Genomic DNA, 26,247 nt, shown 5'->3' with positions numbered 1-26,247 from the left:
TGAGTGCAGTTATGTAAGAAAAAAAATCTACATTTGTAAACTGCACTTTTATGATAAAGAGATTGCACTACAGTACTTGTATGAGGTGAGTTGAAAAATACTATTTTTTATCATTTTTACAGTGCAAATATTGTAATAAAAATATATACACTTTGATTTCAATTACAACCCAGAATGCAATATATATGAAAATGTAGAAAAAACATCCAAAATATTTAATAAATTTCAATTGGTATTCTATTGTTTAACAGTGTGATTAAAACTGCAATTAATCATGATCAATTTTTTTGAGTTAATCTCGTGAGTTAACTGCAACTAATCAACAGCCCTAGTTAAAAAATATGCTTTGGTCATGATGAAATTCTATGGCTTGTGTCATACAAGAGGTCAGACTAGATGATTTGATGGCTCCTTCTCGCCTTAAAAAAGAAGAAAAAGCACCATCCATACAGAATATATATGCAGATTAGTTGAAACATAAATTCTGAGAGAGAGAGAGACTGCAGTGTAGAACATACATTTAGGATTTGTAGATCAGATCTTGAGCGAGACTGATCAGAAATCTGCTCAAAATGACAGGGCTTCAAAGTTTTGGATTTTATTAACGGTACTTCTATGTCTCGGTTTCCAAGAACAAAATCAGCATTCCAAGAGCGAGTGTTTGTTAGGTTTAGCGCTAGCATTTAGAAATCTGGTTCAAGACCACACATTTTATGTTAACATTTCTTGGTTTTGAAACACATTAAATGATTTGGAAATCTGCCAAAAGAAGTAATGATTTGTACTAATAACTTAAGTCTTGGGCAACATGATTTACTGATGGTGTCCTATAAATAAGACATGAGATCTATGAAGTGTGTATTTATTGCTTCATAAGCAAAAATCCTGCATAATACTTTTTGAAATTATGTCCTATGGTAGATGTCTATCTCTCTGTACTATGTAGATACAGTAACCATTAACCCCTCTGGTTTTCCTGGTGAAGCACAGCTAAACTTTACAGTGATAAGAACCGGAATAACGGAAAGCTCACCCTGCCCCAGTTAGTGGCCTGGAAGAAGATCACAAAATAGATGGCTTTGATGAGCCGGTTGAAGGAATCATCTTCACTGGAGAAGCGATGGCCAAAAACCACAGCACAAATCACATTTGCGACAGCATGGACAATGTGGGTATGGGGGTCGAAGGGTTTCCCTGCAGATACAGCCGGTGTTAGTTAGAACCACTGAATGGACTGTGGTGAGGAGTGTTAACAAGGACCATGAAGGAATCTGTACGATAGTACTAACAGTTGTACAACATAAAGGAGATTGAATACTTTTAGATAAGTGAGACGTTTTACAAAGGAGTGAATTCTGTTTAGTTTACATTAAATAGAGGAACTAGAACCTAGAGAGGACTTGCTTTTTCTGAAAGAACTGAAGGTATTTGTGAAGAGATTCTTGAAATTTATTTTATTTTAGTCCTTCTCCTTAACTATGGAACGATGAATATAATATGTTAATCTCTATAACTATGGAACGATGAATATAATATGTTTAGAGGAAACAAACCTTGCATCTATGTTTCCCCGTTTGGTCTGTGGCCTGTTTTGTGTGGAATTACTGCATTTTTGCTTCCACTGTGCCATGCATTGAAATAAGAGCATAGGTGCTCAAGTTTCTAGGCAGAAATTTTAATTTTTCCTTTCTACTGCCGAAGTTTTAGTTTCTTCCATCACTTCAGGAGCTCAGTTGCAGTTTAAAACTTAAGTTAATGTTTTTCAGAGAGTATAAAGACAAACATGGTTCAGCTCAAGGCTTTCCTCTGGGTCAAAAGTACATTTGTAAATGAAAAAGATTGTTACATCGTTCCTCTTTTAGAGCCTGATCCAGCTCCCATTAAAGGAGATGGAAAAACTGATTGATTACAGGTTTCAGAGTAGTAGCCGTGTTAGTCTGTATCAGCAAAAAGAATGAGGAGTCCTTGTGGCACCTTAGAGACTAACAAATTTATTTGAGCATAAGCTTTCGTGGGCTAAAACCCACTTCATCGGATGCATGCAGTGGAAGACATAGTGAGAGTTGGACTGGGGTCTTAGCGGAATATTTCCAAATATTCACATTTCCAAAGCTATTATTAAAAGGTAAGGTATATTATTCATTTCATATACACCTGGCTTCAATGTAAATTGATATTACATTCTACAAAACTGCATTGCAATAATGTTGTTTAGGTGGCAAAGAGAAGTGCTCAAAAGTTAGCAAATGCTAGATTAAAGATTGCCTGGGCAGTGTTAATTTCACTGTCTTGTGCATCCAGACTGAATAAAGGTCGTGTGTGTGTGTGAATGATCAGGTAATTAAAAGCTCTCATAATGAATTTTCACGAGAGGGAAAAATTCAGGTTCCAACAGCAATCTTAATTCTGACATTTCCTATCTTTCAAGTGCTTGACTTTGCAACCTAAATGACTATGATTTTAATGTGGTTTTCAATGTGTAATTCCCGGGGGGCGTTTCTAAAGGAAAAAGGGAAAATGCAAGCTATATTTTGTGCATTAATAACCGTCCCACCCACTCCTCCCATTCATCATCAGGGTTTGTACCCTGAACCTGCAGCATTGCAGCAGAGACTGCTGCCTCTGGAGTGACAGGACTATTTAGGCATTCCCTGTACAGCATGGGGTGCTGCTTCTTTGGTGGTGTAGGCCTGACTTTTTAGAATATTTATGTTCAGTTATTATTCTCTTGGCATTCTGCCACAATGTTACTGAACGACACAAGTGAGAGAAGGGAGATGGTGATTTTCAGTGGTTTATATTTCATCCAGGCCTGCATGAAATTTCATGGGAAAGGGAAAGGCATGTCTCTAGCCTGAGGGCCCACTCCCGGCCGAATTTCAAAGGTCTGCAAGCAATGGAATTGTAAAGCCTCTCACAAAAAGTCACAAGAATTTTGTGTAATGGAAAGTGTTTGGTAATTTTAAAGATAGGGATTGTTCCAGCTCCCCATGTTATCAATAGGACAGTGATACGAATGAGAAATAAAAATTGTTTTCAGTGTATTTAATTTAAAAAAATGTTAAATGTCAATCTGTACACTCAAACCTGAGCACTCCTCCTAAAGTGCTTCATTCGCTTAGGCAATTAAGAAACCCATAACAGTCCCCACCAGCATGAGGCACCATCTTTATATCATTCAAGAACAGACATGCTCTTAGGCTGCGGGAGTGATAACAAGTCGGTCTTGTATGTAGAGAACACCTTTTAAATTTCAATCTTTCAAAAATTTACCTTTCTGACTTGCAAAGACCTCCACCAGGTGTCTGGTCTCCTCCTGTATTCGGTGCTCCAGACTTTTCTTACCCAGTCCCAGGCTCTTTAGAAATGTCATGCCTAAGCGTCTCTGCTGCTTCCAAGTGTGACCGCTTGTCAGGAAAATACCTGAGGACAACAGAAACACCATTATGCTCTTGCTAGGATAGGAAGGACACCCTTTTATATAAATCTGGGTCATAGAATATCAGGGATGGAAGGGACCTCAGGAGGTCATCTAGTCCAACCCCCTGCTCAAAGCAGGACCAATCCCCAGACAGATTTTTACCTCAGTTCCCTAAATGAGCCCCTCAAGGATTGAACTCACAACCCTGGGTTTAGCAGGCCAGTGCTCAAACCACTGAGCTATCCCTCTTCAAAAGGCAAGTTTAAATTAAGATGCATTTTTCTAGTAAGAGGAAACAATGACATACTTTACAGATTTTGAGCTGTGATCTGTTACTTGGGTTTCTATCACCATTAGTATAACTATATATCTTTTTATAGTCACATCCCTGGAAACCATGGTGGCAGCTTTTGGAGAGGATAGAATAACCCATCTATTGGTGTGTCAGATGTGCTTAATTCTATAGGCAAACCTTTGAATACATGTCAGTTGTGGGGGGTTTTGTATGTGAAGACAGCCTCTTTAAAATTAAGCCAAATTAAGGTCAACTTGGTAGGCAAATTTTTCTCCGAATCCCATGGAAAAAGAAGAAGCAGAGCCAGTGATGTGTTATGTGAGTAAGTATTACAGGATTTCCCTTTTTTGGTCTGTTTTTCTCTTTCTTAATATTGCAGTTCTGAATGGAGCCTTGCTATCCAACTGTTTAAGTACCCCATGGCAAGACAGTATCTGGGAAGAATTCTCTGCCTTAGAATACCACCTTTATACTTCAATGTTATTCCTTGCAAAAGAGTAATATCTTTTACCTTTTTCTCCCATCAGATCCCTATAGAAGGGGGTGAGAGGCCGTCCAGAAATCTCTTCTGAATGGGAGATAAGGCCATCTTTTACTGCTTTGTATCCATTCAGTACAATCACAGGTGTCTGTCCCATCCACACTGTGTAAATGTTGCCATAGATGTTGGTTAACTGGAGAGTTGATAACCATAAGTCAGAAAAATTGACAGCAACCAGCAGATCTGTTAAAAGGCTTCTTTCGGATGTTTTCTATAACTTGGACTAAACTCATTTGCCTCTGACTGTATTGGATTAGAGTTTACAACAGAATTTAGCCTCCTGATGTAAGACACTTTGGGTTTGGAATGCCAGTCCTACTCCATTTTATGCAACATGGGTATTAAGCATTAGAACATCATTCAACAAGAAGGAAAACGCTGCAAAAGGAGAACCAAAGAGCTTCTGCTAAAATATTACATCAGCTCAAAGTTAAAGTGAAGGAACAGACACTTGTTAATTTTTCTTTTGTTTTTTTGTATTTGTTTTTTCCTTTTTGTTTTCATTTATTGTGAATTATTGTGTGTGTTTGCTTCTCTCGATGTCAGTGTAGGCAGAGAACTATTTTTACACATTGTTTCTTTTCTTACTGCTTCCCTGTGATTTTTCTTACCTTCCTTCTCATTACCTTTTCTCAGGTCAGACTTGTATTTTCTCCTGAAACTGGCTTGACTTGAATTTCTTACTGTTGTAATTATTTAAACTGTTTCTCAAGAGAATGGCACTTCAGCAAAACAGGAATACAGTTTTTTCTGCTCCATCTTAAAACCAATTGTCTGGGTTATTGCAAAATTTTGTTTTAGGGTGTACAGTTGGCCATGGTATGGAGATCAAAGTTCTCACAGCCTGGAGACATTTCACTGATATCAGTGCCAATATATCATAGTGCCTCCTGCAAGAAAAGTCCTGCCATGGATGACTTATAGAATGAGATACCCACAATATATATAGCAGAGAGTGAGTCCCAGCCGTCAGCAGAATATGAGTTGCTTTTTAGAAGAAGGCTGAATCTTCTGTATCTATTACCTAGTGCCACTCGCAGTCAGGAAGAAATACCAGAGAAGCAACAACCTGTTCTGCCTCTGGCAAAACAGGATATCTAAATTGTCTCAGAACCACTTTGGAAACAATAGGGCTTGATCCAAAATCCAGTGAAGGCAATGGAAAGACTCCCAGTGATATCAATGCGTTTTGGATCAGGATCTCACTGCTTCACACTGGGCTTGTGATGATAAAGTCTGTACATTATAAATATACGTATTTGGACATTCTTAGAGAGAGAACAACAAAAGGAAAGAAGAAAAATAGCAATTGAAAGTGATTATTCTTTTTTCCCAGCAATGCAGTTCCCCACGTCTCTTGTGTTTAGTAATGATTAAGTCAGGTTGAGGAATACCCTGTAATTGACTAGGTAACTCCTGTGCAATATCAATTTTAAATCCATTTGAATCATTCTAAGCCTCTCTACTTCAGTCAAGTCCAGAATTCTCCTTAAATAAATACCTTAAGAAGATCTTCTCGCTGAAGTTTAAAGTCCAGCAGCCATAAGTTGCCAATAATGGGCAGGGGAGTTGGTCCTGGAGGAAGCCGTCTACGTGTCCATTGCAACTTCAGAAACTGCACAATCAGGAGAAACACAATCAGAGCGACTGAAACCTCAGTTATCCCCAACATCTCACCATGCTGCGTTATCAATTTCCTTTCTGCCTGGGCACTATCTCTCTGAAAATTGTTTTGGAGCTGCATAGACTGAGCTCACTTTCTGTTGGGTTCTAGTTCTTTGCCCTTTCTAGTCATCTCTCACTCTCTCTATTGTTTCGTCTCTTAGTTTGGCAAGTGTAGAGTGTATCAAAGGCAATTTTAGGAAACTTTGAAATATGTGATCCATTTCAGTTAGCCAAACCACGCCTACCTTGTTCTGTGATCTCCCAACGTGTGACCTATTTCTCTTTCCAGTGAGAAACTCTCCTATTTAGGATGGATACCAGGGCTACATGCTATTGGCTCTGAAATTGTGATCCATTGGCATCTGGACTCTCATAGTGTTCCCAGCAGCTGAAATGCATTAAAAACAGCTAAGCATATGTTAATTTGATCATACAAAGTGATTGTTATAATTGCAAATGGGAGGGAAGGCATCCACAAGATACTGTAGATGATTGATTAATACCTTATTTAGCAAAGCAAACAAACCAAAACAAGCTAATATAACTGAATATATCAGGAAAATAGTTTGAAGATAAAATATATATATATATGATATGATATGATATTAAACTGAAGCCACTGTGAAAGGGGCCTGTGACTAGTAAGAGTATAAAAAATGATTCTCTTCACTGGAGCGTTTTGGTGCTGAGTGCACAAAGACGCAGGGGCTTGGACTCCTGGATGGATGCTCCATCCAGTCTGCCTGTTTGGGATTTGGAGGGTTTGAATTTGAAGGATTGTTGGCTGCTGTGGGGAGAAGGGAGCAGGATCCTAGAGGGGGGTCGGAGAGCTAGACTACGGTCATGAGGGGAAGCGGGGCTGGGTCCATCTAAGAACAGGTTGTCCCTGTTGGAGTAGAAAGTAGGAAGATTTCTGAACACTTTTTAGGTTTATGTTGTGTTTAGTCTGATTGACAAAACACTAGATGTTTTGTTTAAACCCAGCAGAGGTTGGAGGTGTAATCAGTCGGTAGGTATTTAAGAGATCTGCAGGGCCCTTGAAATAAAGTTAGGAGAAGTAGACAGGATCACTCTATTCACAGGCAAGCATCCTGAGATAACGGGAGTACAAAGGCTGTACTGGCAACCCAGAGACACTGGTGTTGAATAAGGTGTGTGTCCAGGAAAGGTCAGGTCATGGCATCTGGCTAGGATGATCAAATTTGCTGACAGACTTGGCATGGACCACTTTGGGCCACTCCCAGACATGCAGCGCTTCCTAGAATTATTTATTTGTTTGTGATGTGTACATTTCTTTAGAAGTGGACCTTAAGTACCGTCTTTTCACTCAATTTTTGTTACCTTTGCTATAAAATGGCTGCCTTTCTTTCCCTGTTGATCGCCTGCTGAAGATCAAATCTTCCAACTTGTGCAGTTTCTGGATAAGTTCTTTTTTTTTTATTTATTGTTTTTGGCACCTTTGAAAATAAATGATAATGAATGTTTCCTCTGTATCTGAGGAATGAATCTGACTGTGTAGAATTCAGCTCAGCTAAGCTCTTGTAAACTGCTTGTTAATAAGCAAATATATAAGGTCTGTGGAAGAGGTAACTCTGCTCCTTCAGATTTTACGAAGCCCATCAAAATGGGACATTCTTCTTGCAGTTTTTCAGAAGTTTGTGGAGTGGTGGATGATGCCCGGGAATAGAGCTGGGAGGGGGAAGTTTTGTCCATATTGAGCATGCAGAGCTAACTTCTGTAAAGACCTGGGGCCAAGATTTTTCAAGTGTCTGACAGCCGGAATCAGAGCCAGATATTTAAAAGAGCATCCAACATGCTGCGCTCTTCTGAACCGCCAGCCCCTTGTTTAGGTGCCTAAATGGAAGCTGTGCTCTTCTGGTTCCAGTTGTGTGTCCTGAGCACATTTGAAAAGGTTATCAGCTAGAAAATGTTCAGTGTTTACAGGTTAACACAGGGATAAAATAGCTGTTACCTGACTTTCCATCCTCTCACTGCATTTCAGGTCTCCCCTGCCATGCCTCCTGTCCCCTTCACCCCACAGCCCCTATTTCAAGACCAGGTAGCACACAGCTCCATGGCATCTGGTCCCCAACCCACAGTTCACTTCCCCCATCACCATGTCATCACCTGGACTCCTGCCCCTCTGTTTCTCTCATCCCTTATTCCCTACTCCAGCAACAGTACTGCCAATAGCAAGAGTTCCAAGAGGCAATGTTTCTCACCCCGTGCGGTAACTGTAGTTCTGCATTGTGCGCGTCCCTATGGGCGCTTCACTTCAGGTGCACATGCGCCTCTCAGGCCCTTGAGCAGAGACTTCTAGCTAGCAATGCCCGTTCGGCCCGCACGTGCGCCCTGTGCCGTCTTGTGGCAGACACCGAGGCAACAGAGGGGTGTATGGGCAAACTGCCCTTAGTTCCTTCTCTACGCAGTCATCCCTAGGGAACAACCGAAGCAGAGGGTAAGGAGGGTGGGTAGTGGAGCACCCATTGGGGGACACAATTAAAAAAACTACAGTTACTGCACAGGGTGGGTAACATTTCCTCCTTTGAGTAGCATCCGTTTGGGTGCTCCACTTCAGGTGGAGAGAAGGCCTCTGATGCTGATCTGGGAGGGAGGGTGGGAGGGGATGTAGCCCCACTACAGCTGCTCAGGGGGTCTCTGCCCCACTCAAAGCACACCGAGGAGGCTGCAGCACACCTGCCTCTATCAACAGAAGGGGGGAAACACGGGCCGTTCAGGTGACGTTCCTGAGCTGACAGTGCTTTCGAGAGAGATTACGACAGCTCCTTCCAGAACTAGCCTGAAACTGCAAACCTTGCAATAGCACCAGAAGTGCTAGCAATGGCAGGCATGTGCAGCAGCGGGGAGATCCAGTTCTCAGGTGAGGAGGCAAGGGGACGGTTGGAAATGCTGGGTTCAAATAAGGTGCTAGCTTCAAATGTACAGCTCTGAAAACTCACCCTGAGATCTGAAAGTCGCACTGTTGTTTTTTTCCTTCCTACCCATTGTCTTTAGTGCATTTGCATAGGTATAACACTTGGGAGCTTGGCAACGAATTCTGTTTACGATGCACCAGCAGCCACAGAATCCAGCTCTCTCTCTTTTAGCCATTTGGCTCTGCATGGCTAACTCAAAGAAACAAAAAATAAGCTGATATGGGTCTGATCCCCACAGGCAGTAGGTGCGCATTGAGTCAGAAGGGCCATCTGACCATTCACTTTAAATTAACAAGATGTTTGGCACTCTGATTTCTCTTAATCCACGTGACAATTGAACACAACAAAACAAAAACTCACAGCAGAAAGGCATAATCACACCTGTAGCTTGTTTGGCATTTAACTGAATTCCCGAGAGTTCATACTGTACTTAACGAATTATTGACACTAAAATGTTGGATTCAGTAGCAGGTACACAATGTGCACAGAGTCTGATTCAGTAACCTTGATTCTGATGAAGAGATATGAGTCTGGAAACTGTAGCTGGCCCACTGAAATAACTGCTTAAATGAGATATATTATTACATTTTAGTGCCAATAATTCGTTAAGTATAGTAAAAGTTAAGTCTCCCTAAAAGAGAGAGGGAGATGAAGAGAGCTGGATTCTTTGGCTGCTGGTGCATCATAAACAGAATTCTTTGCCAAGCTCCCAAGTGTTACCACCTATGCAAATACACTAAAGACAATGGGTAGGAGGGAAAAAAAAACAGTGCAACTTTCAGATATAAGGATGTTTTCAGAGCTGTAAATTTGAAGCCAGCGTCTTATTTGAAGCCAACATTTCAAACCGTCCCCTCGTCTCCTCACCTGAGAACAGGATCTTCCTGAAGTTTCACATCTCTGCTGTTGAAAACCATTCTGCTGCTGTTGCAAGTTTTGCAGTTTCAGACTAGTTCTGGAAGGAACTCTCGTAATCCCTCTCAAAAGCACTGTCAGCTCAGGAACGACACCTGAACTGCCCGTGTTTTCCTCCTTCTGTTGATAGAGGCAGGTGTGCTGCAACCTCCCTGGTGTGCTTTGAGTGGGGTAGAGCCTCTACCCCACACAGACACACAGCTCCAACGGATGAATTCCCCAATCCAGCATTTGCGGTCAGTCCCCAGGTAAACCCTTTGGCTCATGTGGGTAAACCTCTGCCCAGGCCTTGGATGTGGCCATTGCTTTGGGCAGAAGTCTCCACTGCTTCAGCCATGACCACAAAGTGGGTATGTCATTGCTTCTGTCTTTAGCCTGAATGAAAGGCGCTCAGCGCGCCTATGAATTTCAATCAGGTCTGTGGTTGATGGCAGCCAATAACCTCTTTCAGTACAATTCTGTCATGAACCAGATTAAAATCCCCTTTCCTACTACATGTACTGACAGCAATCATGGTGATCAGCTTCCATCTTCCTCACTAGTGCTTCTTCCTCTTCTGGTGGGCTGGTGCCAGGAAAGACTCAAGTTCCGTGGCAAATTCCACAGGCCCTCAAAGGCATGTCTATAGGGCACGTTAACATGCGGCAAGCTGGGGTGTCAGTCTACAGTGGCCTCACCTGCTACGCCACACACTGACTGGCCATGCGGACCCTGCTACTGAGCACTAAAAGTTCTGTAAAAGTGTCTCATATGCACCTTATAGACTTTAAAGGGTCAGAAGGGACCAATATGATTATCTAGTCTGACCTCCTGCACAAAGCAGGCCACAGAATCCTACCCATCCACTTCTATAACAAACTCCTAACCAATGTCTGAGTTATTGAAGTCTTCAAATTGTGGTTTGAAGACCTCAAGCTGCACTCCCAGCCACAGCTGGTGCCCCAGGGCCTTTAAATCTTGAGAGGCCACGCCTCTTCTGGATGAGGCCACGCCTCCTCTGGATGAGGCCACACCCCCTCAGGACTCTGGTGTGACGAACTGGGACTGTTCCTAATGTTTGCTCTGAATACTGTGTTGGTGCCTCAGTGTCCCCTAGGCAGTTCTTAAGTATCTTGGTGGTGGGATAAGGGTGTGTGATTGCTACAGAGGAAGGGGCCAGTGCCCCTAACTGCCGCGCACTCTGCCTCCTAGCAACTGATGGCCTGGGCCCCTCCTCTGCAAAGGTCAGGTGCGGCTGAGTGTTGGCAAGCGGATAGTGCTCCTGAGCCGATTGAGTGAGAGAGGGGAGCTGGAGGGGGTTGTCTGGGGCTACTGGGGGATAGGTGAGTGCAGACTAGGGTGGTGGCTCACTGCCCAGCCGATGTTCCAGGCCGAGGGTCTGGTCGCTGTTTCAAGCCTCTGTTTTCTAACCTGTTTCTTGTCTCGACTACCTCTGTTTTGGCTGCGCTGGAGTCAGTCTGGCACTGCAAGTGGGGTGACACCTGTGGTTCGGCCCCGTGGGTGGGCTCGTGTATTGCTGAGTTGCGCGCTGTGGGAGCCCACGGGGGGTAACGGGTTGCACATGCAGGAGAGACCCAGGAAGTGAAGACGTGTGAGCTTCTTGCCCTGAACAAGTCTGCTCCAAGGGAGAGGAGGCTCCCCAAAGTCCTGACTGGCTTAGTGGGGAGCAGTTCCAGAGCATCGCCCGGTGACTCCGTGACATCTGGCAGTACTGGTAAATCCTGTAAGTTACTTTCACCTCTAGTTCAGCCCTGCAACAGACTTTTTAGAGAGTAGCCCTCTAAAGCAGTAGTAAAATGCTGACAATATACGAGACTCTTATAGGGCTGGTTGTGTTTCTCCTGATAGTGCAGTTTCTGAAGTTGCAATGGGCACATAGACACCTTCCTCCGGGACCAACCCCATTCCCCATTCTTGGAAGCTTGTGGCAGATGAATTTTAAAGTTGATCATGACAGTTTCAATAAGGTATGTATTTCCAGATATCTAACTAATGGACTAATAAGCTGACAGGGAAAATTAGTGACATTTATTGGTAGTATAAGGTAGGTTTTTTTTCATGCTAAAGAAAGTTTTATCTTAAGAATTGGAGATATGAAAGTCAACTTGGATCCTTCTGTCATTTTTAAATAGGGATTGTGTCAAATGTATATGGAACCTTGATGTGTGTAAGAATTAAACACCACTGAGGACAGGATTTCTGCCTCATGAAGAGGAAGAAGGAATACATTTTCATATTGTAGAAATGTTCAAATATATCGGATTGACCCTTAAAGCACTGGCTTTTGTTTAGACTTCCCATTAAATAAATGTTTAGAAGGATGTAAGATATGTGCTGAAAAACCAAATCTAGTCATCTGCCACTCCCGTTTGTCCATAATTTAAACTGGGGTGGTGTATAAACCGTGCAGAAGAGGGAGTCCTGCTCCATCAGGTTTTATGAAGCCCATCAAAGTGGCACCTGTCCAGCAGACTTCAGGAAGTCTGTGGGGAGGAAGATACACCTGGGTAAGATGTTAGGTGGCTGATGATGCAGGGGAATAGAGCTGGGAGGAGAGAGGTTTTGTCCACACTGAGTGTGTGAGGACAGATTTTATAAAATGCTCAACACCCACAACTGGGATCAGATTTTCAAGAGAGCAACCAATGTGCTGAGCTCTTTAGAAAATCCAGCCACTAAATCTGGCTCCAACTGTAGGTGTGAGACTTTGTCATCTCCCCACAACCCCTTTGTGTGTCCTTTTCCTTCCTTACCTTATTTCTTCTTCTCTTTCCTATCCCCCTCCCTTGTTGCCTCCTGTCTAATAGGAGTCTGGTCCAGCTGGCCAAGACTTTCTATTTGGCAATACAAGTGTAAGCCTGGTCAAAGGAGCAGTTAAAAGCAATGCCCTAAACAGCCTGATGCTAGTACAAATTTGCCAGGTGTCGGAGTGGCTGATCGCTCTGTGTGCCATGCCTGTGTTTTTCCAGCAATGAGGTTGCAAGCAGGGACGGCTCCAGGCACCAGCGAAGGAAGCTGATGCTTGGGGTGGCCAATGGAATGGAGCGGTATGTCCAGGTCTTTGGTGGCAATTTGGCAGCAGGTCCCTCAGTCCCTCTCAGAGCAAAGGACCCTCCACCGAATTGCCACCGAAAAATGAAAGCGGCACAATGGAGTTGTCACCGAAGTGCCGCCAATTGTGGCTTTATCTTTTCTTTTTTTTTTTCCTTTTTCCCGCTTCTCCGCTTGGGGCGGCAAAAGAGCTGGAGCCGGCCCTGGCTGCAAGGAAGAGTCAACACCAGAGACAGAAATGGCATTTTTTATCTTTGCTGTTCTTTTCTCTCCCCTCGTGCGTTTGTCTAGTTTTGTCTGCTAAGAAATGGGATTGGGCTTTAACAAGGAGCCCGAGCTCATCTCAACCAACGTCTCTTTTCCCCGGAAAGACAACGTGCACCATCTTTCATACTGACTAAGAGGCTGTTAAATAGAGGGGTGGTCTCCTTCTAAAAACTTTCTCAAGCTACAGGGGTAGGGAACAAGGGACACTCTTAAAATGAAAGGCTTACTTAGTGCTTTGCCTTTCAAATGCTTTAACTGTTTTTCCTTCTTTTTCTCTGTCTTTAATAGGATTGGTCATGGTGTTTGCCATGGTACAAGCAGGCTGAGGTTTCTGTATACCTAACCCCAAACCTTGCTTAAAACTCTTTAATGTTGGACAGCGACAGGGTCATGTTCACACATTCGGGCCCATTTATATAATCCTAAATGAATTCAACTGTGCTGTGGAAGCAGAACAAAAAGACAGTCCCTGCCTCAGTGCTGAACCCCTGAATCACTCTTCTCAAAGAAGAGAGCAGGTTCATCATGTCTAGGGCCCTACCAAAGTCACAGTCCATTTTGGTCAATTTCACAGTCATAGGATTTTAAAAATAGTAAATTTCATTATTTCACCTATTTAAATCTGAAATTTCACAGTGTTGGGATAGTAGGGGTCCTGCCCCTAAAAGGAGTTGTGCGGGGGTTGCAAAGTTAGTGTGTGTGTGGGGGGGTTAGCAGTACTGCTGGCCTCACTTCTGTGCTGCTGGTGGCGGTGCTGCCTTCAGAGCTGAGCAGCTGCAGAATGGCAGCTGCTGGTTGGGAGCCCGGCTCAGAAAGCAGAGCCGCCGCCAGCAGCAGGGCCGCCCAGAGGGGGGGGCAAGAGGGGCAATTTGTCCCAGGCCCCGGGCTCCGCAGGGGCCCCACAAGAGTTTTTCGGGGCCCCTGGAGCAGGGTCCTTCACTTGCTCCGGGGGGCCTGGAAAACTCTTGCGGGGCCAAGCCCCAGAGCTTCTTCCAGTCCCGGTCTTTGCCGGCGGGGGGGGGGTCCTTCCGCTCCAGGGTGGAAGGACTCCCCGCCAGGAACTTATTGCCGAAGTGGGACCTGCTGCTGAAGTGCAACCTGGTCTTCGGCGGTAATTCGGCGGCGAGGGGCCCTTCCATTCCGGGACCCGCTGCAGAAGTGCCCCGAAGACCTGGGATGGGGGCCTCCCGCCACCAAATTACCGCCGAAGAGCGGGCTGCACTTCGGCGGCAGGTCCCGCTTCGGCGGTAATTCGCCGGCGGGGTCCCCCGCTGCGGGTCTTCGAGGCACTTCTGAGGTGGGTCCCAGAACGGAAGGGCCCCCCTTCCGCCAAACAGGGCCGGCTCTAGGCACTTTGCAGTGCAGGGGGCGCCCTGCCGTTTGCCGGTCCCGCGGCTCCAGTGGACCTCCCGCAGGCATGCCTGCGGATGCTCCACCGGAGCCGCGGGACCAGCGGACCCTCCGCAGGCATGCCTGCGGGAGGTCCACTGGAGCCGCCTGCCAACGACGGCCCCAGGCCCCCGGAATCCTCTGGGAGGCCCTGGCCAGCAGCAGCGCAGAAGGATGGCCTGGCATGGTATTGTCATCCTTACTTCTGCGCTGCTGCCTGCAGAGCTGGGCCCTCAGTCAGCAACCGCCACTCTGGCTGCCCAGCTCTGAAGGCAGTGTAGAAGTAAGGGTGGCAATACTGCGACCCCCTGAAATCTGTATACCATAGGGTAAAAGCACAGAAAAGACCAGATTTCACAGTCCATGGCGCGTTTTTCATGGCCATGAATTTGGTAGGGCCTAATCATGACTGTTTGGCATGATATTTTTTCACCTGTGCTGTTCTGGCACTGGTCCAACCCACAGATGGCAGAAGTTTATGGCAACATCTTCACTTTGTGGCTGGGACACACCCCTGGGGTCGTGCTGCATGGGTTCCAAGCAGTGAAAGATGGGCTGAACACCCACCTTGAAGAGTTTTCTGGACAGCTGAAGACCCCTTTCTTCAAACGATTTGCAAATGGAAAAGGTAAATCTTCCCCCTCCTCTGTCTTCTCCTGCACCCTACACTGTGTTGCTCCTTCTCCTCCTCACTCTTCCTCTTGCCTTTCCACTCCTCTGCATACATTCAGTCTCCCTCTGGCTCCCACATATTCACCTCCCAGTACATATGCATTTCCCTGAATCCCTCCATCTCTTCCAAGTCCCATTCCTACCTCACACAGTCGCTCGGCTCCTCACCGGTTCCTGTTCGGTTCCTTAGCTGCCCTGCCTTTGCTTTATGGTTGTCTTCCCTTATGGCAGCACTGGAAACAAAGGGGGCGAGTGATCATTTTTACTAGGGGCAAGCAGAGGCTGTGGGGAAATTGTTGCCATCAGGAATTCATTCCTTTGTGAAGTAATGGGAAAAAGCCGCCGTTGTGAATAAGGGCAAAATTCACAAGAGGGATGCTTGTAATCCTGAAATCAAGAGAAACTTTTCTGAAATCACCAAAGATCACAAGACTGCCTCAAAATATTTAAAAAAAAAAAAATGTGAACTGCTAATTCCAACTCCTTATTCTCTTTCCCCGTGGTTCTTGAGAAACAGATGGGGCTCCATTCTTTTTCTCTGAGGGGCTAATCGGAAATAGCCGTTCAGAGGCCTGATGTCACCACACTGATCTTGCTCTGTCTGGTGCCTCCAGCCCATGTGCTACAGAGACTCCAAGTGAGGATAAAGTAGCTCATGGCCCCACCGGGAGTCCCTGGGTGCATTGGAGAAGTCCCAGCCCCACGTGATATCCACAGGAGGGGATGCTGCACGCTGCACTACACAAGTCATCCGGTAAATACAACATAGGGTCTGTTTCACTGTTGTGTTCCATCTTGTGTCATCATTTACACCTGTGTGAAGTGGGTGCAAAATGCTGTCAAATCAGAGTGATGATGTTTTACACTCTGCATTGGTGTAAGTGACGGCACAAGGTGCAGGGTAATAGTGAATGGGGATTGTTGTGGCTAACGACTGGAACATCAAAGGTGAAACTTAGTCCCACTGCCCCTAATAGCCAGCAGCCAGGATGTAATTGCACCCCTTAAACTCAGCAAGACTTCCTTACACACAAGCTGCAGTTAGGGAACCTTTGGTTGAAGTATTAACTAATGGGGTTAGTGGAAATGGGGTTAGTAGGGCAGCGGTATAGTCTGAAATGAAACTCGATACAATGTTGAACAGAAATTTGGGATGAGGCCTTGGAACCTCCGGGTCTTTCTGGAATATGTTATCAGGTGGGTGGGCCATCAGGGACTGCAGTGCCAAAATTCTCTCCACTGAGGTTCTGGTCATTAAGAAGAAAAACTTCAGCAAAAGGTTGTATAGAATGTAAGACTCAATGGGCTCAAAGGACCTCCCATAAGTTTGGTTAACAGTATCTGCAACCCCAAGATGTCCCTGATGGACTGCTGAGGACTTTCTGGTGGCCAGCGGAAACCCGGCTGGTCACATGGTGCCTCCTTGTTTCCAAAGTGCATTATAAGAAGCTAAAAGCACTCTGCTAAGGCTTTGTCCAGGTAAACCGCTGCTCTAATTCCCACAGGAGTGGATTTGTGATTGTGTCTCCCAACATTTACAATCTCTTTATTAGGATGTGGTCCATCTTATGAAAATGGTGGGAAAGCCTGTCTTAGAATGAGACCTGAGGAAGAGCTTGTACCGTCCACTAACAGAAGTCGGTCCAGTAAAAGTTATTCCCTCACTTACCTTGTCTGTCCTAGAATTAAGCTGTTGAGAAGGTCCAAGAGAATATTTGTGGCCTTTGGAGAAAAGTCTCAAAGTCAAGTGACCTTGGCTTAAAGGCTATTGATGTGGATAAGGATTTACACCCCTTCATGCCCTGAACTAGAGGATGTGCCTATGTCTGAATGTCTCAGGGCTCAGTCAGCTCATGAGGGGACAGCCACAATGGCACGTAGCTGCACTGAGCCTTTATATGAACTCTGTAGGGCTGCTGGAGCTTGCTTCACACTCTTACTAACCACTATTCTCAGACTAGATGACTATAATGATCCCTTCTAACCTTAAGTCTATGAGTCTTGACACTGCATCAAGAGCAGAGGCTGGTTTGGGAAGGGCAGCTATTCGACTGTCAGGGCTCCCTAACCCTCCTTCCCAAGGAGGTCACTGCTGGATAAATGCCTCCTGGGAAGCTCTGTGAAGATAGTGTCGTGAAGGAGAAAACAGGGTTACCTACCTATAGTAACTTACATTCTCTGGATGTGTGTCCTTCACACAGACCGTCCCTCCTTCCCTCTGCTTCAGAGTCCAGCTGCAAATATGGCATATGGGGGTAGTGAAGAAATGAGGGGCTGGAAGAGAGTGGGTTCTGTATACCCTCAATGTGTAGAGCTCAGGGGAATGGTGCAAACCCTTTAACTGCCAACCACTGCCCCAAAAGGGTCAGTGACTTTTTGTAACCATTCCTAAATTGGGTTTCTATGCAGGCAACTCAGTCAGAGAACAAGAATTACTGTTGGTAAATAACATCCATTTATCCTCAGCTTTTTAATCTCCCGTTTACAATAAAAAACATAAGAACGGCCATACCGGCTCAGACCAAAGGTCCATCCAGCCCAGTATCTGTCTACCGACAGTGGCCAATGCCAGGTGCCCCAGAGGGAGTGAACCTAACAGGCAATGATCAAGCGATCTCTCTCCTGCCATCCATCTCCATCCTCTGACAAACAGAGGCTAGGGACACCATTCCTTACCCATCCCGGCTAATAGTCATTCTAGTGTACTAGGCAATCAAAATGGCAAATGAAATTTAATGTGGATAAATGTGAAGTAAGTACATTGAAAAAAATAACCCCAGCTATATCATACAATATGATGGGGGCTAATTTAGCTACAACAAGTCAGGAAAGATTCTTGGGAGTCATCGTGGATAGTTCTCTGAAGATGTCCACGCAGTGTGCAGAAGCGGTCAAAAAAGCAAACAGGATGTTAGGAATAATTAAAAAGGGATAGAGAATAAGACTGAGAAGAAGTAATTTAGTGCCCTTATATAAATCCATGGTACGCCCACATCTTGAATTACTGTGGTAACAGAATGTGGTCTCCTAACCTCAGAAAACAAGGTTACTCGACCTCTGTAAACTGTTGTTTCTTCGAGATGTGTCTCGCTCATATCCATCTAGTAGGGTGTGCGCGCGCCGCGTGCACGTTTCGTCGGCATACTTTTTACCCTAGCAACACCCAGGTGGGCCAGCTGGGCGCCCCCTGGAGTGGCGCCGCCATGGCGGCTGATATATAGCCCTGCCGGCCCAACCGCTCCTCAGTTCTTCTTGCCGGCTACTCCGACAGAGGGGAAGGAGGGCGGGTGGAATGGATATGGAGCAACACATCTCGAAGAACACAGTTACAGAGGTGAGTAACCTTGTTTCTTCTCTCGAGTGCTTGCTCATATCCATTCTAGTAGGTGATTCCCAAGCCTTACCTAGGCGGTGGGGTCGGAGTGAGACGTTGCCGAAAAGCAAGACTGCTGTACCGGAAGGCGGCATCGTCTCGAGATTGGTCAACCAGCGCATTAGTGCGATGTAAAAGTGTGCACGGCCACGACCAGGTAGCCGCCCGGCATATGTCTTGGATGGGGACTTGGGCCAGGAAAGCAGCCGAGAGACCTGAGCCCGAGTAGAATGGGCGGTGATGCGACCAAGCGGGACGTGAGCCAATTCGTAGCACGTCCGGGATACACGAGGTTACCATGATGAAATCCTCTGGGAAGTTACAGGGAGACCTTTCATACGCTCTGCCACTGCTATGAATAACTGAGGCGAGCGTCTGAAGGCTTTAGTTCTGCTGATGTAGAATGCCACGGGCCTGGCGGACATCTAAGGTGTGCAGCTGCTGGTCCCGTATGGCGGCATGGTGTGCGGCTTCGGAAAGAAGACCGGCAGGAAAATATCTTGGTTAAGATGGAATGGTGAGACGACCTTTTGGAAGGAAGGCTGGGTGTGGTCGTAGCTGCACCTTATCTTTGTGAAGATGGTGTAAGGTGGGTCTACGACCAGCGCACGGAGCTCGGATACTCGTCTGGCAGAGGTGATAGCTACCAGGAAGGACGTCTTCCATGACAGATATAGTAAGGAGCAGGTCGCTAACGGCTCAAAAGGGGCCCCCGATGAGTCTAGAGAGTACCAGGTTCAGATCCCACGTAGGGGAAGGAGGCTTAACCGGAGGGTAAGTCTCTCCAATCCTTTAAGGAACCTGGTACGATGGGGTGTTGAAAACGTGGAAGTACCAGACTCTCCAGGATGGAAGGTGGAGATTGCGGCTAGATGGACCCTAATGGAAGAGAGGGCTAGGCCCTGGCCCTTGAGATAGAGCAAGTAGTCCAAGACTACAGAGACTGGAACGGCAGTCGGGACCATGGAACTCCGTGCACACCAGAATGAGAATCGCTTCCACTTCGCGAGATACGTGGCGTCCGCGTAGAGGTTTCCTGCTACCTAAAAGGACTGTTGGACCTCAGCTGAGCACCGACGCTCAGACTCGTTCAACCAGACAGGAGCCATTGCTGTCAGGTGTAGGGACGGAGGTCTGGTGGTGACGAAGCCTGCCGAAGTCCTGTGTTATAAGGTCCGGGTAGAGAGGTAGTGATATTGGAGGCGCCCGGGACAGGTCGAGCAGCATGGTGTACCAATACTGCCTCGGCCATGCCGGAGCGATCAGAATCATCCTGGCCTTGTCCCTGCGCAATTTGAGCAGGACCCTGTGGACTAACGGGAACGGGGGAAACGCATACAGGAGGCCCTTCGTCCATGGAATATGAGAAAGGCGTCCGAGAGGGAGCCCGGGGAGCGGCCCTGTAGGGAGCAGAAACATCTGACACTTCCTGTTGTCCTTGGAGGCGAACAGGTCTATCTGGGGAAAGCCCCACCTCCGGAAGACAGAAAACAGATGTCCGGACGGATGGACCATTCGTGTGTCAGGAACGATCTGCTCAGTCGGTCCGCTAGAGTATTCCGGACCCCTGGAGGAAAGAGGCTATCAAGTTTGATCGACTGGGCTATGCAAACATTCCCACAGTTTCAGAGCCTCTTGGCAAAGGGGGGGAAGATCGTGTTCCTCTCTGTTGTTTTATATAATACATGGCCGTCGTGTTGTCCGTGAAATGGCAACACAACGGCCTGTAGCTGCTCGCGAAATGCTGCTCATGCCAAGCGGACCGCCTTAGCTCCCGGACATTGATGTGGAGTTGGAGCTCTTGTAAGACCAAAGCCCTTGGGTGCGCGATGGCCCAGGTGCGCGCCCCATCCAGAGCGGAAGCATCCGTCGTCAGGGATAGCGAAGGTTGAGTCAAGATTGAAACGGTCGCCGGCGCACACTAGGGGGAGTCCAGCCACCAGTTGAGGGAGCCCAGCACGTGAGATGGTATTGTGACTACCATGTCCAGGGCATCCCTTCGTGGCCGAAAGACTGAAGCGAGCTCAGAGTTGTAGAGGGCGCATGCGTAGCCTCGCGTGCTCGTGACAAAGGTGCACGCAGCCTGTGACCAAGGAGGCCGAGGACGGTACGGCAGTGGTAGTGGGGAAGGCATGGAACCCTGAACGAGAGAAACTATCGCTCTGAACCGTTGAGAGGTAGCTGGCTGTTGCTCGATTCGAGTCCAGCAGTGCTCCTATGAATTCATTTCCTGTGTTGGGAGTAGGATGGATTTCTCGAGATTGATGATCAATCCGAGACGAGAGAACAGATCTCTGATGAACTGTACATGCCCGGCACCTTGGCCTCGGAAGTCCTCGAATCAGCCAGTCGTCGAGGTAGGGAAAACATTGGATGTTGACGACGACGAGGTAGGCCGCTACTAGTCCATACACTTGTAAAAACTCGAGGGCCGAGGAGAGGGCCGAAGGCAGAACTGCAAACTGGTAGTGACGACGGTTCACTACGAAACGAAGAAACCCTCCTGTGCGGTGGGTAGATCGCAATATTGAAAATATGCGTCTCTTCATGTCGAGAGCAGCGTACCAATCATCCGGGATCGAGGGAAGGATGATGTTTCCCAGGCCTACCATTGCGGAACTTGAAGCTTCCTGAGATACTTGTTCAGAGCTCGCAGGCTTCAAGATGGGACGAAGGCCGCCTTTCGCCTTGGAATCAGGAAGTACCTGGAATAGAACCCTCGCCTCTCATGGCCTCTGGAACCTCCTCTATGGCTCCCAATGCGAGGCTTTGAAACTCCTGTAGGAGGAGTTGCTCGTGAGAGGGGTCCCTGAAGAGGACGAGGAGGAGGGTGGAAGGCGGGGTCAAAAAACTGAAGACGGTAGCCACCTTCCACCGTGCTGAGACCAGCGGTCTGATGTTAGCTGGGACCAAGCAGGGAAGAAAGCGGCGAGGCGGTTGGAGAAACTGAGGTGTCCTGGGAGGAATCGTGTAGTGCTCTCGAGCGCACCTTCAAAAGCTGGGTTTCGTCCCGCTGGTGTTTGGGCGACCGGGGCTGTTAACCCCTTGGGGCCCGACTGGCGTCTACGAGAGGTCCTGCCTCGCGCCTGGAGAAGTCTTGTCTCGGCCGAGGTGGGGGGTAGAACCGTCGGGCTGGGACGGAGGGTCGTCTTTGCGTCTGCGGCGTGTGCATCCCAGCGAGCGCATTATATGCGATTGGTCTTAAGATCTTGGAGGCGAGGGTCCGTTTTTGAGAGAGAGACCCTGCGTCAAAGGGGAGGTCCTGTATAGTGTATTGGACCTCGGGCGGTAAGCGGACGCTTGCAGCCATGAAATCGCCTCATAGCGACCCTGATGCCGAGAGTTCTAGCTCCGGAGTCTGCCGCATCTATAGAGGCCTGAAGGGAGGTGCGCACCACCTTTACCCCTGCATGAGCGCCGAGAACTCTTTGCGAGTCCTGTGGGAGAAGGTCAGTAAATTTCTCCATGACTTCCCAAGTTAAAAAGTTGTAACGGCTCAGAGGCCTGTTGATTGGCGATTCGGAGCTGGAGGCCCCCAGCAGAGTAAATCTTCCTGCCCAGGAGGTCCATGCCGCCTTGCCTCTGGACTTGGGCGCAGGTGCTTCCTGACCGTGCCGCTCTCGCTCGTGACTGAATGGACCACCAACGAGCAAGGCGGAGGATGAACATACAGGTAATCGTACCTGTGGAGGGACCATGTATTTGCGCCAACCCCTTGGCCGTGGGCAGCACCGAAGCCGGGTCTGCCAGAGGTATCGCTCGTGCCTGGATGTACGAATAAAGGGAGCGCTACGCGGGTCGGGGCCTCCACTGAAGGAAGTGACCACCTGGTCGTCCACCTCGGGGACTTCTTCACTGGCAGGTTTATGTTACAGAGCAACCCGCCGTAGAAGGTCCTGGTGCGCCCTGAGGTCGATAGGCGGTGGCCCTGATGTGGATGTTCCGCCACAGCCTCGTCCGGGGAAGAAGAGACGAGACTCCCGGGACCAAAGGGTCTTGAAGGGATTCTTTCGGTGGGGCATCTGCGGCTGATCAGGGTGAGGTGCGCCCCTGTTCCCAGTGTCCGCCGTGGTCTGCTCACCGTGGACTCGGGTGCCCTCCGGTCAGAGGCAACGGAGCGAGGCGGGGCTGGTGGTGGCCCTGGCTCTGATGGTACGCCCACGGAGTCCAAAAGGGCCACTGCTGAGGGCCTTGAGCATCAAATCCGCATAAGACGCCGAGTCGCCATGGAGGAAACGGATGGCTGGCGGGTTGGCCACGGTGGGCGAGGTGGGAGACGATAGTCTCTATGGCAGGTGAGTCACGTGCACGTTGGTGCGGGAAACGGTGTTGAGTCCCGCCGGTGCCGTGAATGAGCCGGGATCTACTACCAGCTTGGTGCGGGAGAATGACCGGTGTGGAGCCGCCGTGCCGAGATCGGCTCGAGACCTGCGGTGCCTGGAGGTCGATCGGTGCCGGGACGCTCGTGCCGGGACTGGCTCCATGACGGCGGTGCGGGAACCGGTGCCAAATCGAGACGGCGCCGGCAAGCCGCGACGGCGATCGGGACGTGAGCCGGTACCGCGAGTAGTCTGGTACTGAAGGGGAACCGGACCGGGACTGCGAGCCGGGCCGGGATCCTGGGCAATGGTCGAGACCGAGGCTTCTGCGAGACCCTCGATCTGGAACGAAGTCCCCGGTGCGGGTGAAGGTCTCACGAGAGCGGCTTGCCTAGAGATTGTGGGACCGCCACCGCTGTGCCGGGGGTCGAGCGGCTCGGGCTCCGTCATCGCATAAGGTCCCGTGCGGCGAGAATGTCTCCGGGTTGAAGGACAATGAGTCAACCGCCGCACGCGCCGGGAGCCAATAGCACCGGACTCGACAGCCTGTCGCGGGCCGGAATCAACCGGTGCGACAGACTCGTGCCACGGCAGGATCCGGTGCCCGGGGTCTGTTGACGCAAGCGCTCTGACTGCGGGGCTTGTGTAGTGGCCGCAGGAGGGCTTACGCTTCTTGCCTTTCGGGGAGCGGGAGCGGTGCCGACAGGAGTTGGAGCCGGGACGCGTGAGGTGTCTTTTTAGCGGGCGGAGGGTGCGGTGCCCGAGGAGGCGCTTGTTCCGTTCCGCTGGCGGTGCGCGGAGGTGGACTGAGTGCTGCCTCATGAGTAACTGTTTAAGGCGAACGTCCTTCTTTCCGGGTTCGGGCGCTTGAAAGCCTTGCAATTTCATCTGTCTGTAGTGGAGTCGCCAGACACTTAGAAAGGAATCGTGCGGTCGCCTATGGCATCGGGCACGACAGCCACGCCGGTTTGAAGCCGCGACGGCATGGCCGGTGCCGGGTAGGGAACGGGCTAACCCGCGATCCCTACAACTAATTACAACAATTAAACACAAAACTATTACTAACTATTATTTAAAGATTAATTATACAATTCAAGAGAAACGGTGAATGTAGGGAGGTGGAGAACAGATAGCTGAGTCCACAGTTCCAACAACCGACCGGGCGGTAGAGGAACTGGAGCGGTTGGGCGGCAGGCTATATATCAGCCGCCATGCGGCGCACTCAGGGGGCACCCCCGGCCACGGTGTGCTAGGGTAAAAGTATCGACGAACGTGCACGCGGCGCGCGCACACCTACTAGAATGGATATGAGCAAGCACTCGAAGAAGAAGATTTCTAGTACTAGAAAGGTTCAGAAAAGAGCAACTAAATGTTGGGTTTGGAGAGAGTCCATATGAGGAGATTAAGAGGCTAGGCCTCTTCAGTCTGGAAGAGGAGACTAAGAGGGGATATGATAGAGGTATTAAATATGAGTATTTGAGAAAGCGGCATAAGAAAGTTATTTACTTATCCATAATACACAGAATAGGGGTCACAAATGAAATTAATAGCAGCAGGTTTAAACAATAAAAGGAAGTTCTTCTCAGCAGCGCACATCAACTTGTAGAACTCCTACTGAGGATTGTTTGAGGCTGGACTATAACAGCATTTAAAGAGAACTGGATAAATTCATGGTGGTTTAAGTCCATTCACTTAGTTTTGTGAGATCTTTTTGAAGTTCTTCACAATCTGCTTTGGTCTTAACTATCTTGAGCAGTTTAGTATCTGCAAACTTTGCCACCTCACTATTTACCCCTTTACAAACAAACAATCCCTTTTTTAACAGGCGACTTTTCTCGGATGGTTCCAATCCATGTTGTTTCTATGTCACAGCAAGATCTCAGATAAAAGAACTAAGCCCCATGGTTCTGGATTTAGACCTAATGATAGAAAGTATATCGTAGGGATGTGTACATAGTTTTGCTTTTCATAAATATTGGTGTGACAGGTAACTGATTCTCAATGGCCTCAGGTATTACATTCTCAAGTGGTCACATCTGGAAGCAGCAGAGACGCTTCGGGCTGATGACCCTGCGGAAACTGGGACTGGGCAAGAAAGGCCTGGAGCACCGAATCCAAGAGGAGGCCCGTCACCTGGTGGAGTACTTTGAGACTGTGAAAGGTACGTTACTGCTAAAGTGTTTTTTAAGTACAGTCGTGTTGCCAGCATGTGAACTAGTCTGTGAGACCAAGCAGGCTCCCTCTGCTCCAGAATGGAGTATCTGTTGTTCTTGGGGCCGTTTCATTGAATCACTGGTGTGGAATACAGGTCTACAGGCAGAGCTTGTACTTCATTACTAACATGAAGATTTCATTCTCAAAAGAGCTACATGTAAAAGCCCAGGGTTGGGAGCTAGGACGAAGGCTTAGGGTCTGCGTTCTTCTGTATCCGTGTTAGTTAATTATTTATTGGCAGCTCTGACACTCATCACCAACGCATCAGAGCACCTAGATAACAGTAACGAATTAAGTCTCACAGTATCCCTTACGTCTCTAAGGGCTTGGCTACACTTGCGAGTTAGGGCGCATTAAAGCAGCCCCAGGTGCCCCAGCTCACTCCCCATCCACACTGGCAAGGCACGGACAGTGCTCTGACTCCAGGGCTAGAGCGCTCCTGGTACTCCACCTCAGCGAGTGGAATAATGTTTGATGCGCCTTGGCTACAATGCCCAGGCATCAGTGTGAATGGGATGTTGCATTACTGCGCTCTGATTGGTCTCCGGAAACGTCTCATAATCCCCTCAAGTCAAGTGGCCACTCTTGTCGTTGTTTTGAATCACTGCAGGCATGCAGATATGCTGTTTGAAAGCTCCATTTCTGACAGCCAGCATGCTTATCTGCTGTGAGACAAAGCAACCATTACTGTGGAATGCTGTGTGTAAGATAGAGAGGCCGGAGGGAAAAGGGGTCTACTGCTGCCTGAACTTACAAGACAGAATGCTGACATGCTCTCAGCCCCCCAAAACCCCACTCTCTCTCTCCCCCCATACACACAACACGTTCCCTGTCACACTCCACCTCCCCTCCCCCATTTAGAAAGCACATTGCAGTCACTTGCATGCTGGAATAGCTGCTCATAACGCACCAGTCCCAATGCCACTGCAAGTGCTGCAAATGGCCATGCCAGTGCGCTTGCAGCTGTCAGTGTGGACAGACTGAAGCGCTTTTCCTACTGCGCTTTCCGAAGGCAGGTTTAACTCAAAGTGCTCTACATTTGCACGTGTAGCCATGCCTTAAAGCTAAGGAAACTTCGATACAGGGAAGTTAAGTGACGTGTCCAAGGCCCCGCAACCACATAGCTTGAGAGAGAGCTTAAGTCCAGAGCAACTCAGTTCTAATGTAAAACAAATGCCAGTGGTTGTAC

General features: G+C 47.9%; 2 protein-coding genes across 2 annotated transcripts in view; one reads left to right on the top strand and one right to left on the bottom strand.

The window, feature by feature from the left end:
- LOC116838585 (cytochrome P450 2J5-like) overlaps positions 1 to 6,016 on the bottom strand; it is a 28,148-nt gene extending 22,132 nt beyond the window's left edge. Inside the window, exons 1-4 of the mRNA XM_032803906.2 lie at positions 5,759 to 6,016; positions 4,228 to 4,390; positions 3,274 to 3,423; positions 1,034 to 1,194 (exon numbers count right to left, since the gene is read on the bottom strand). Coding sequence (XP_032659797.1) covers positions 1,034 to 1,194; positions 3,274 to 3,423; positions 4,228 to 4,390; positions 5,759 to 6,001 — 717 coding nt within the window. The 5' untranslated portion in view covers positions 6,002 to 6,016. The remainder of the gene's footprint in view (positions 1 to 1,033; positions 1,195 to 3,273; positions 3,424 to 4,227; positions 4,391 to 5,758) is intronic.
- Positions 6,017 to 11,569: 5,553 nt separating this feature from the next.
- LOC116838570 (cytochrome P450 2J6-like) overlaps positions 11,570 to 26,247 on the top strand; it is a 34,784-nt gene continuing 20,106 nt past the window's right edge. The window contains exons 1-3 of the mRNA XM_032803880.2: positions 11,570 to 11,740; positions 14,946 to 15,108; positions 24,856 to 25,005. Of these exons, the coding sequence (XP_032659771.1) occupies positions 11,570 to 11,740; positions 14,946 to 15,108; positions 24,856 to 25,005 (484 nt within the window). The remainder of the gene's footprint in view (positions 11,741 to 14,945; positions 15,109 to 24,855; positions 25,006 to 26,247) is intronic.

Source organism: Chelonoidis abingdonii, chromosome 8, assembly GCF_003597395.2.
Source record: "Chelonoidis abingdonii isolate Lonesome George chromosome 8, CheloAbing_2.0, whole genome shotgun sequence".
NCBI lineage: Eukaryota > Metazoa > Chordata > Testudines > Testudinidae > Chelonoidis > Chelonoidis abingdonii.
Note: the sequence above shows the minus strand (reverse complement) of the source record. Positions and strands in the feature narration are given on the sequence as shown.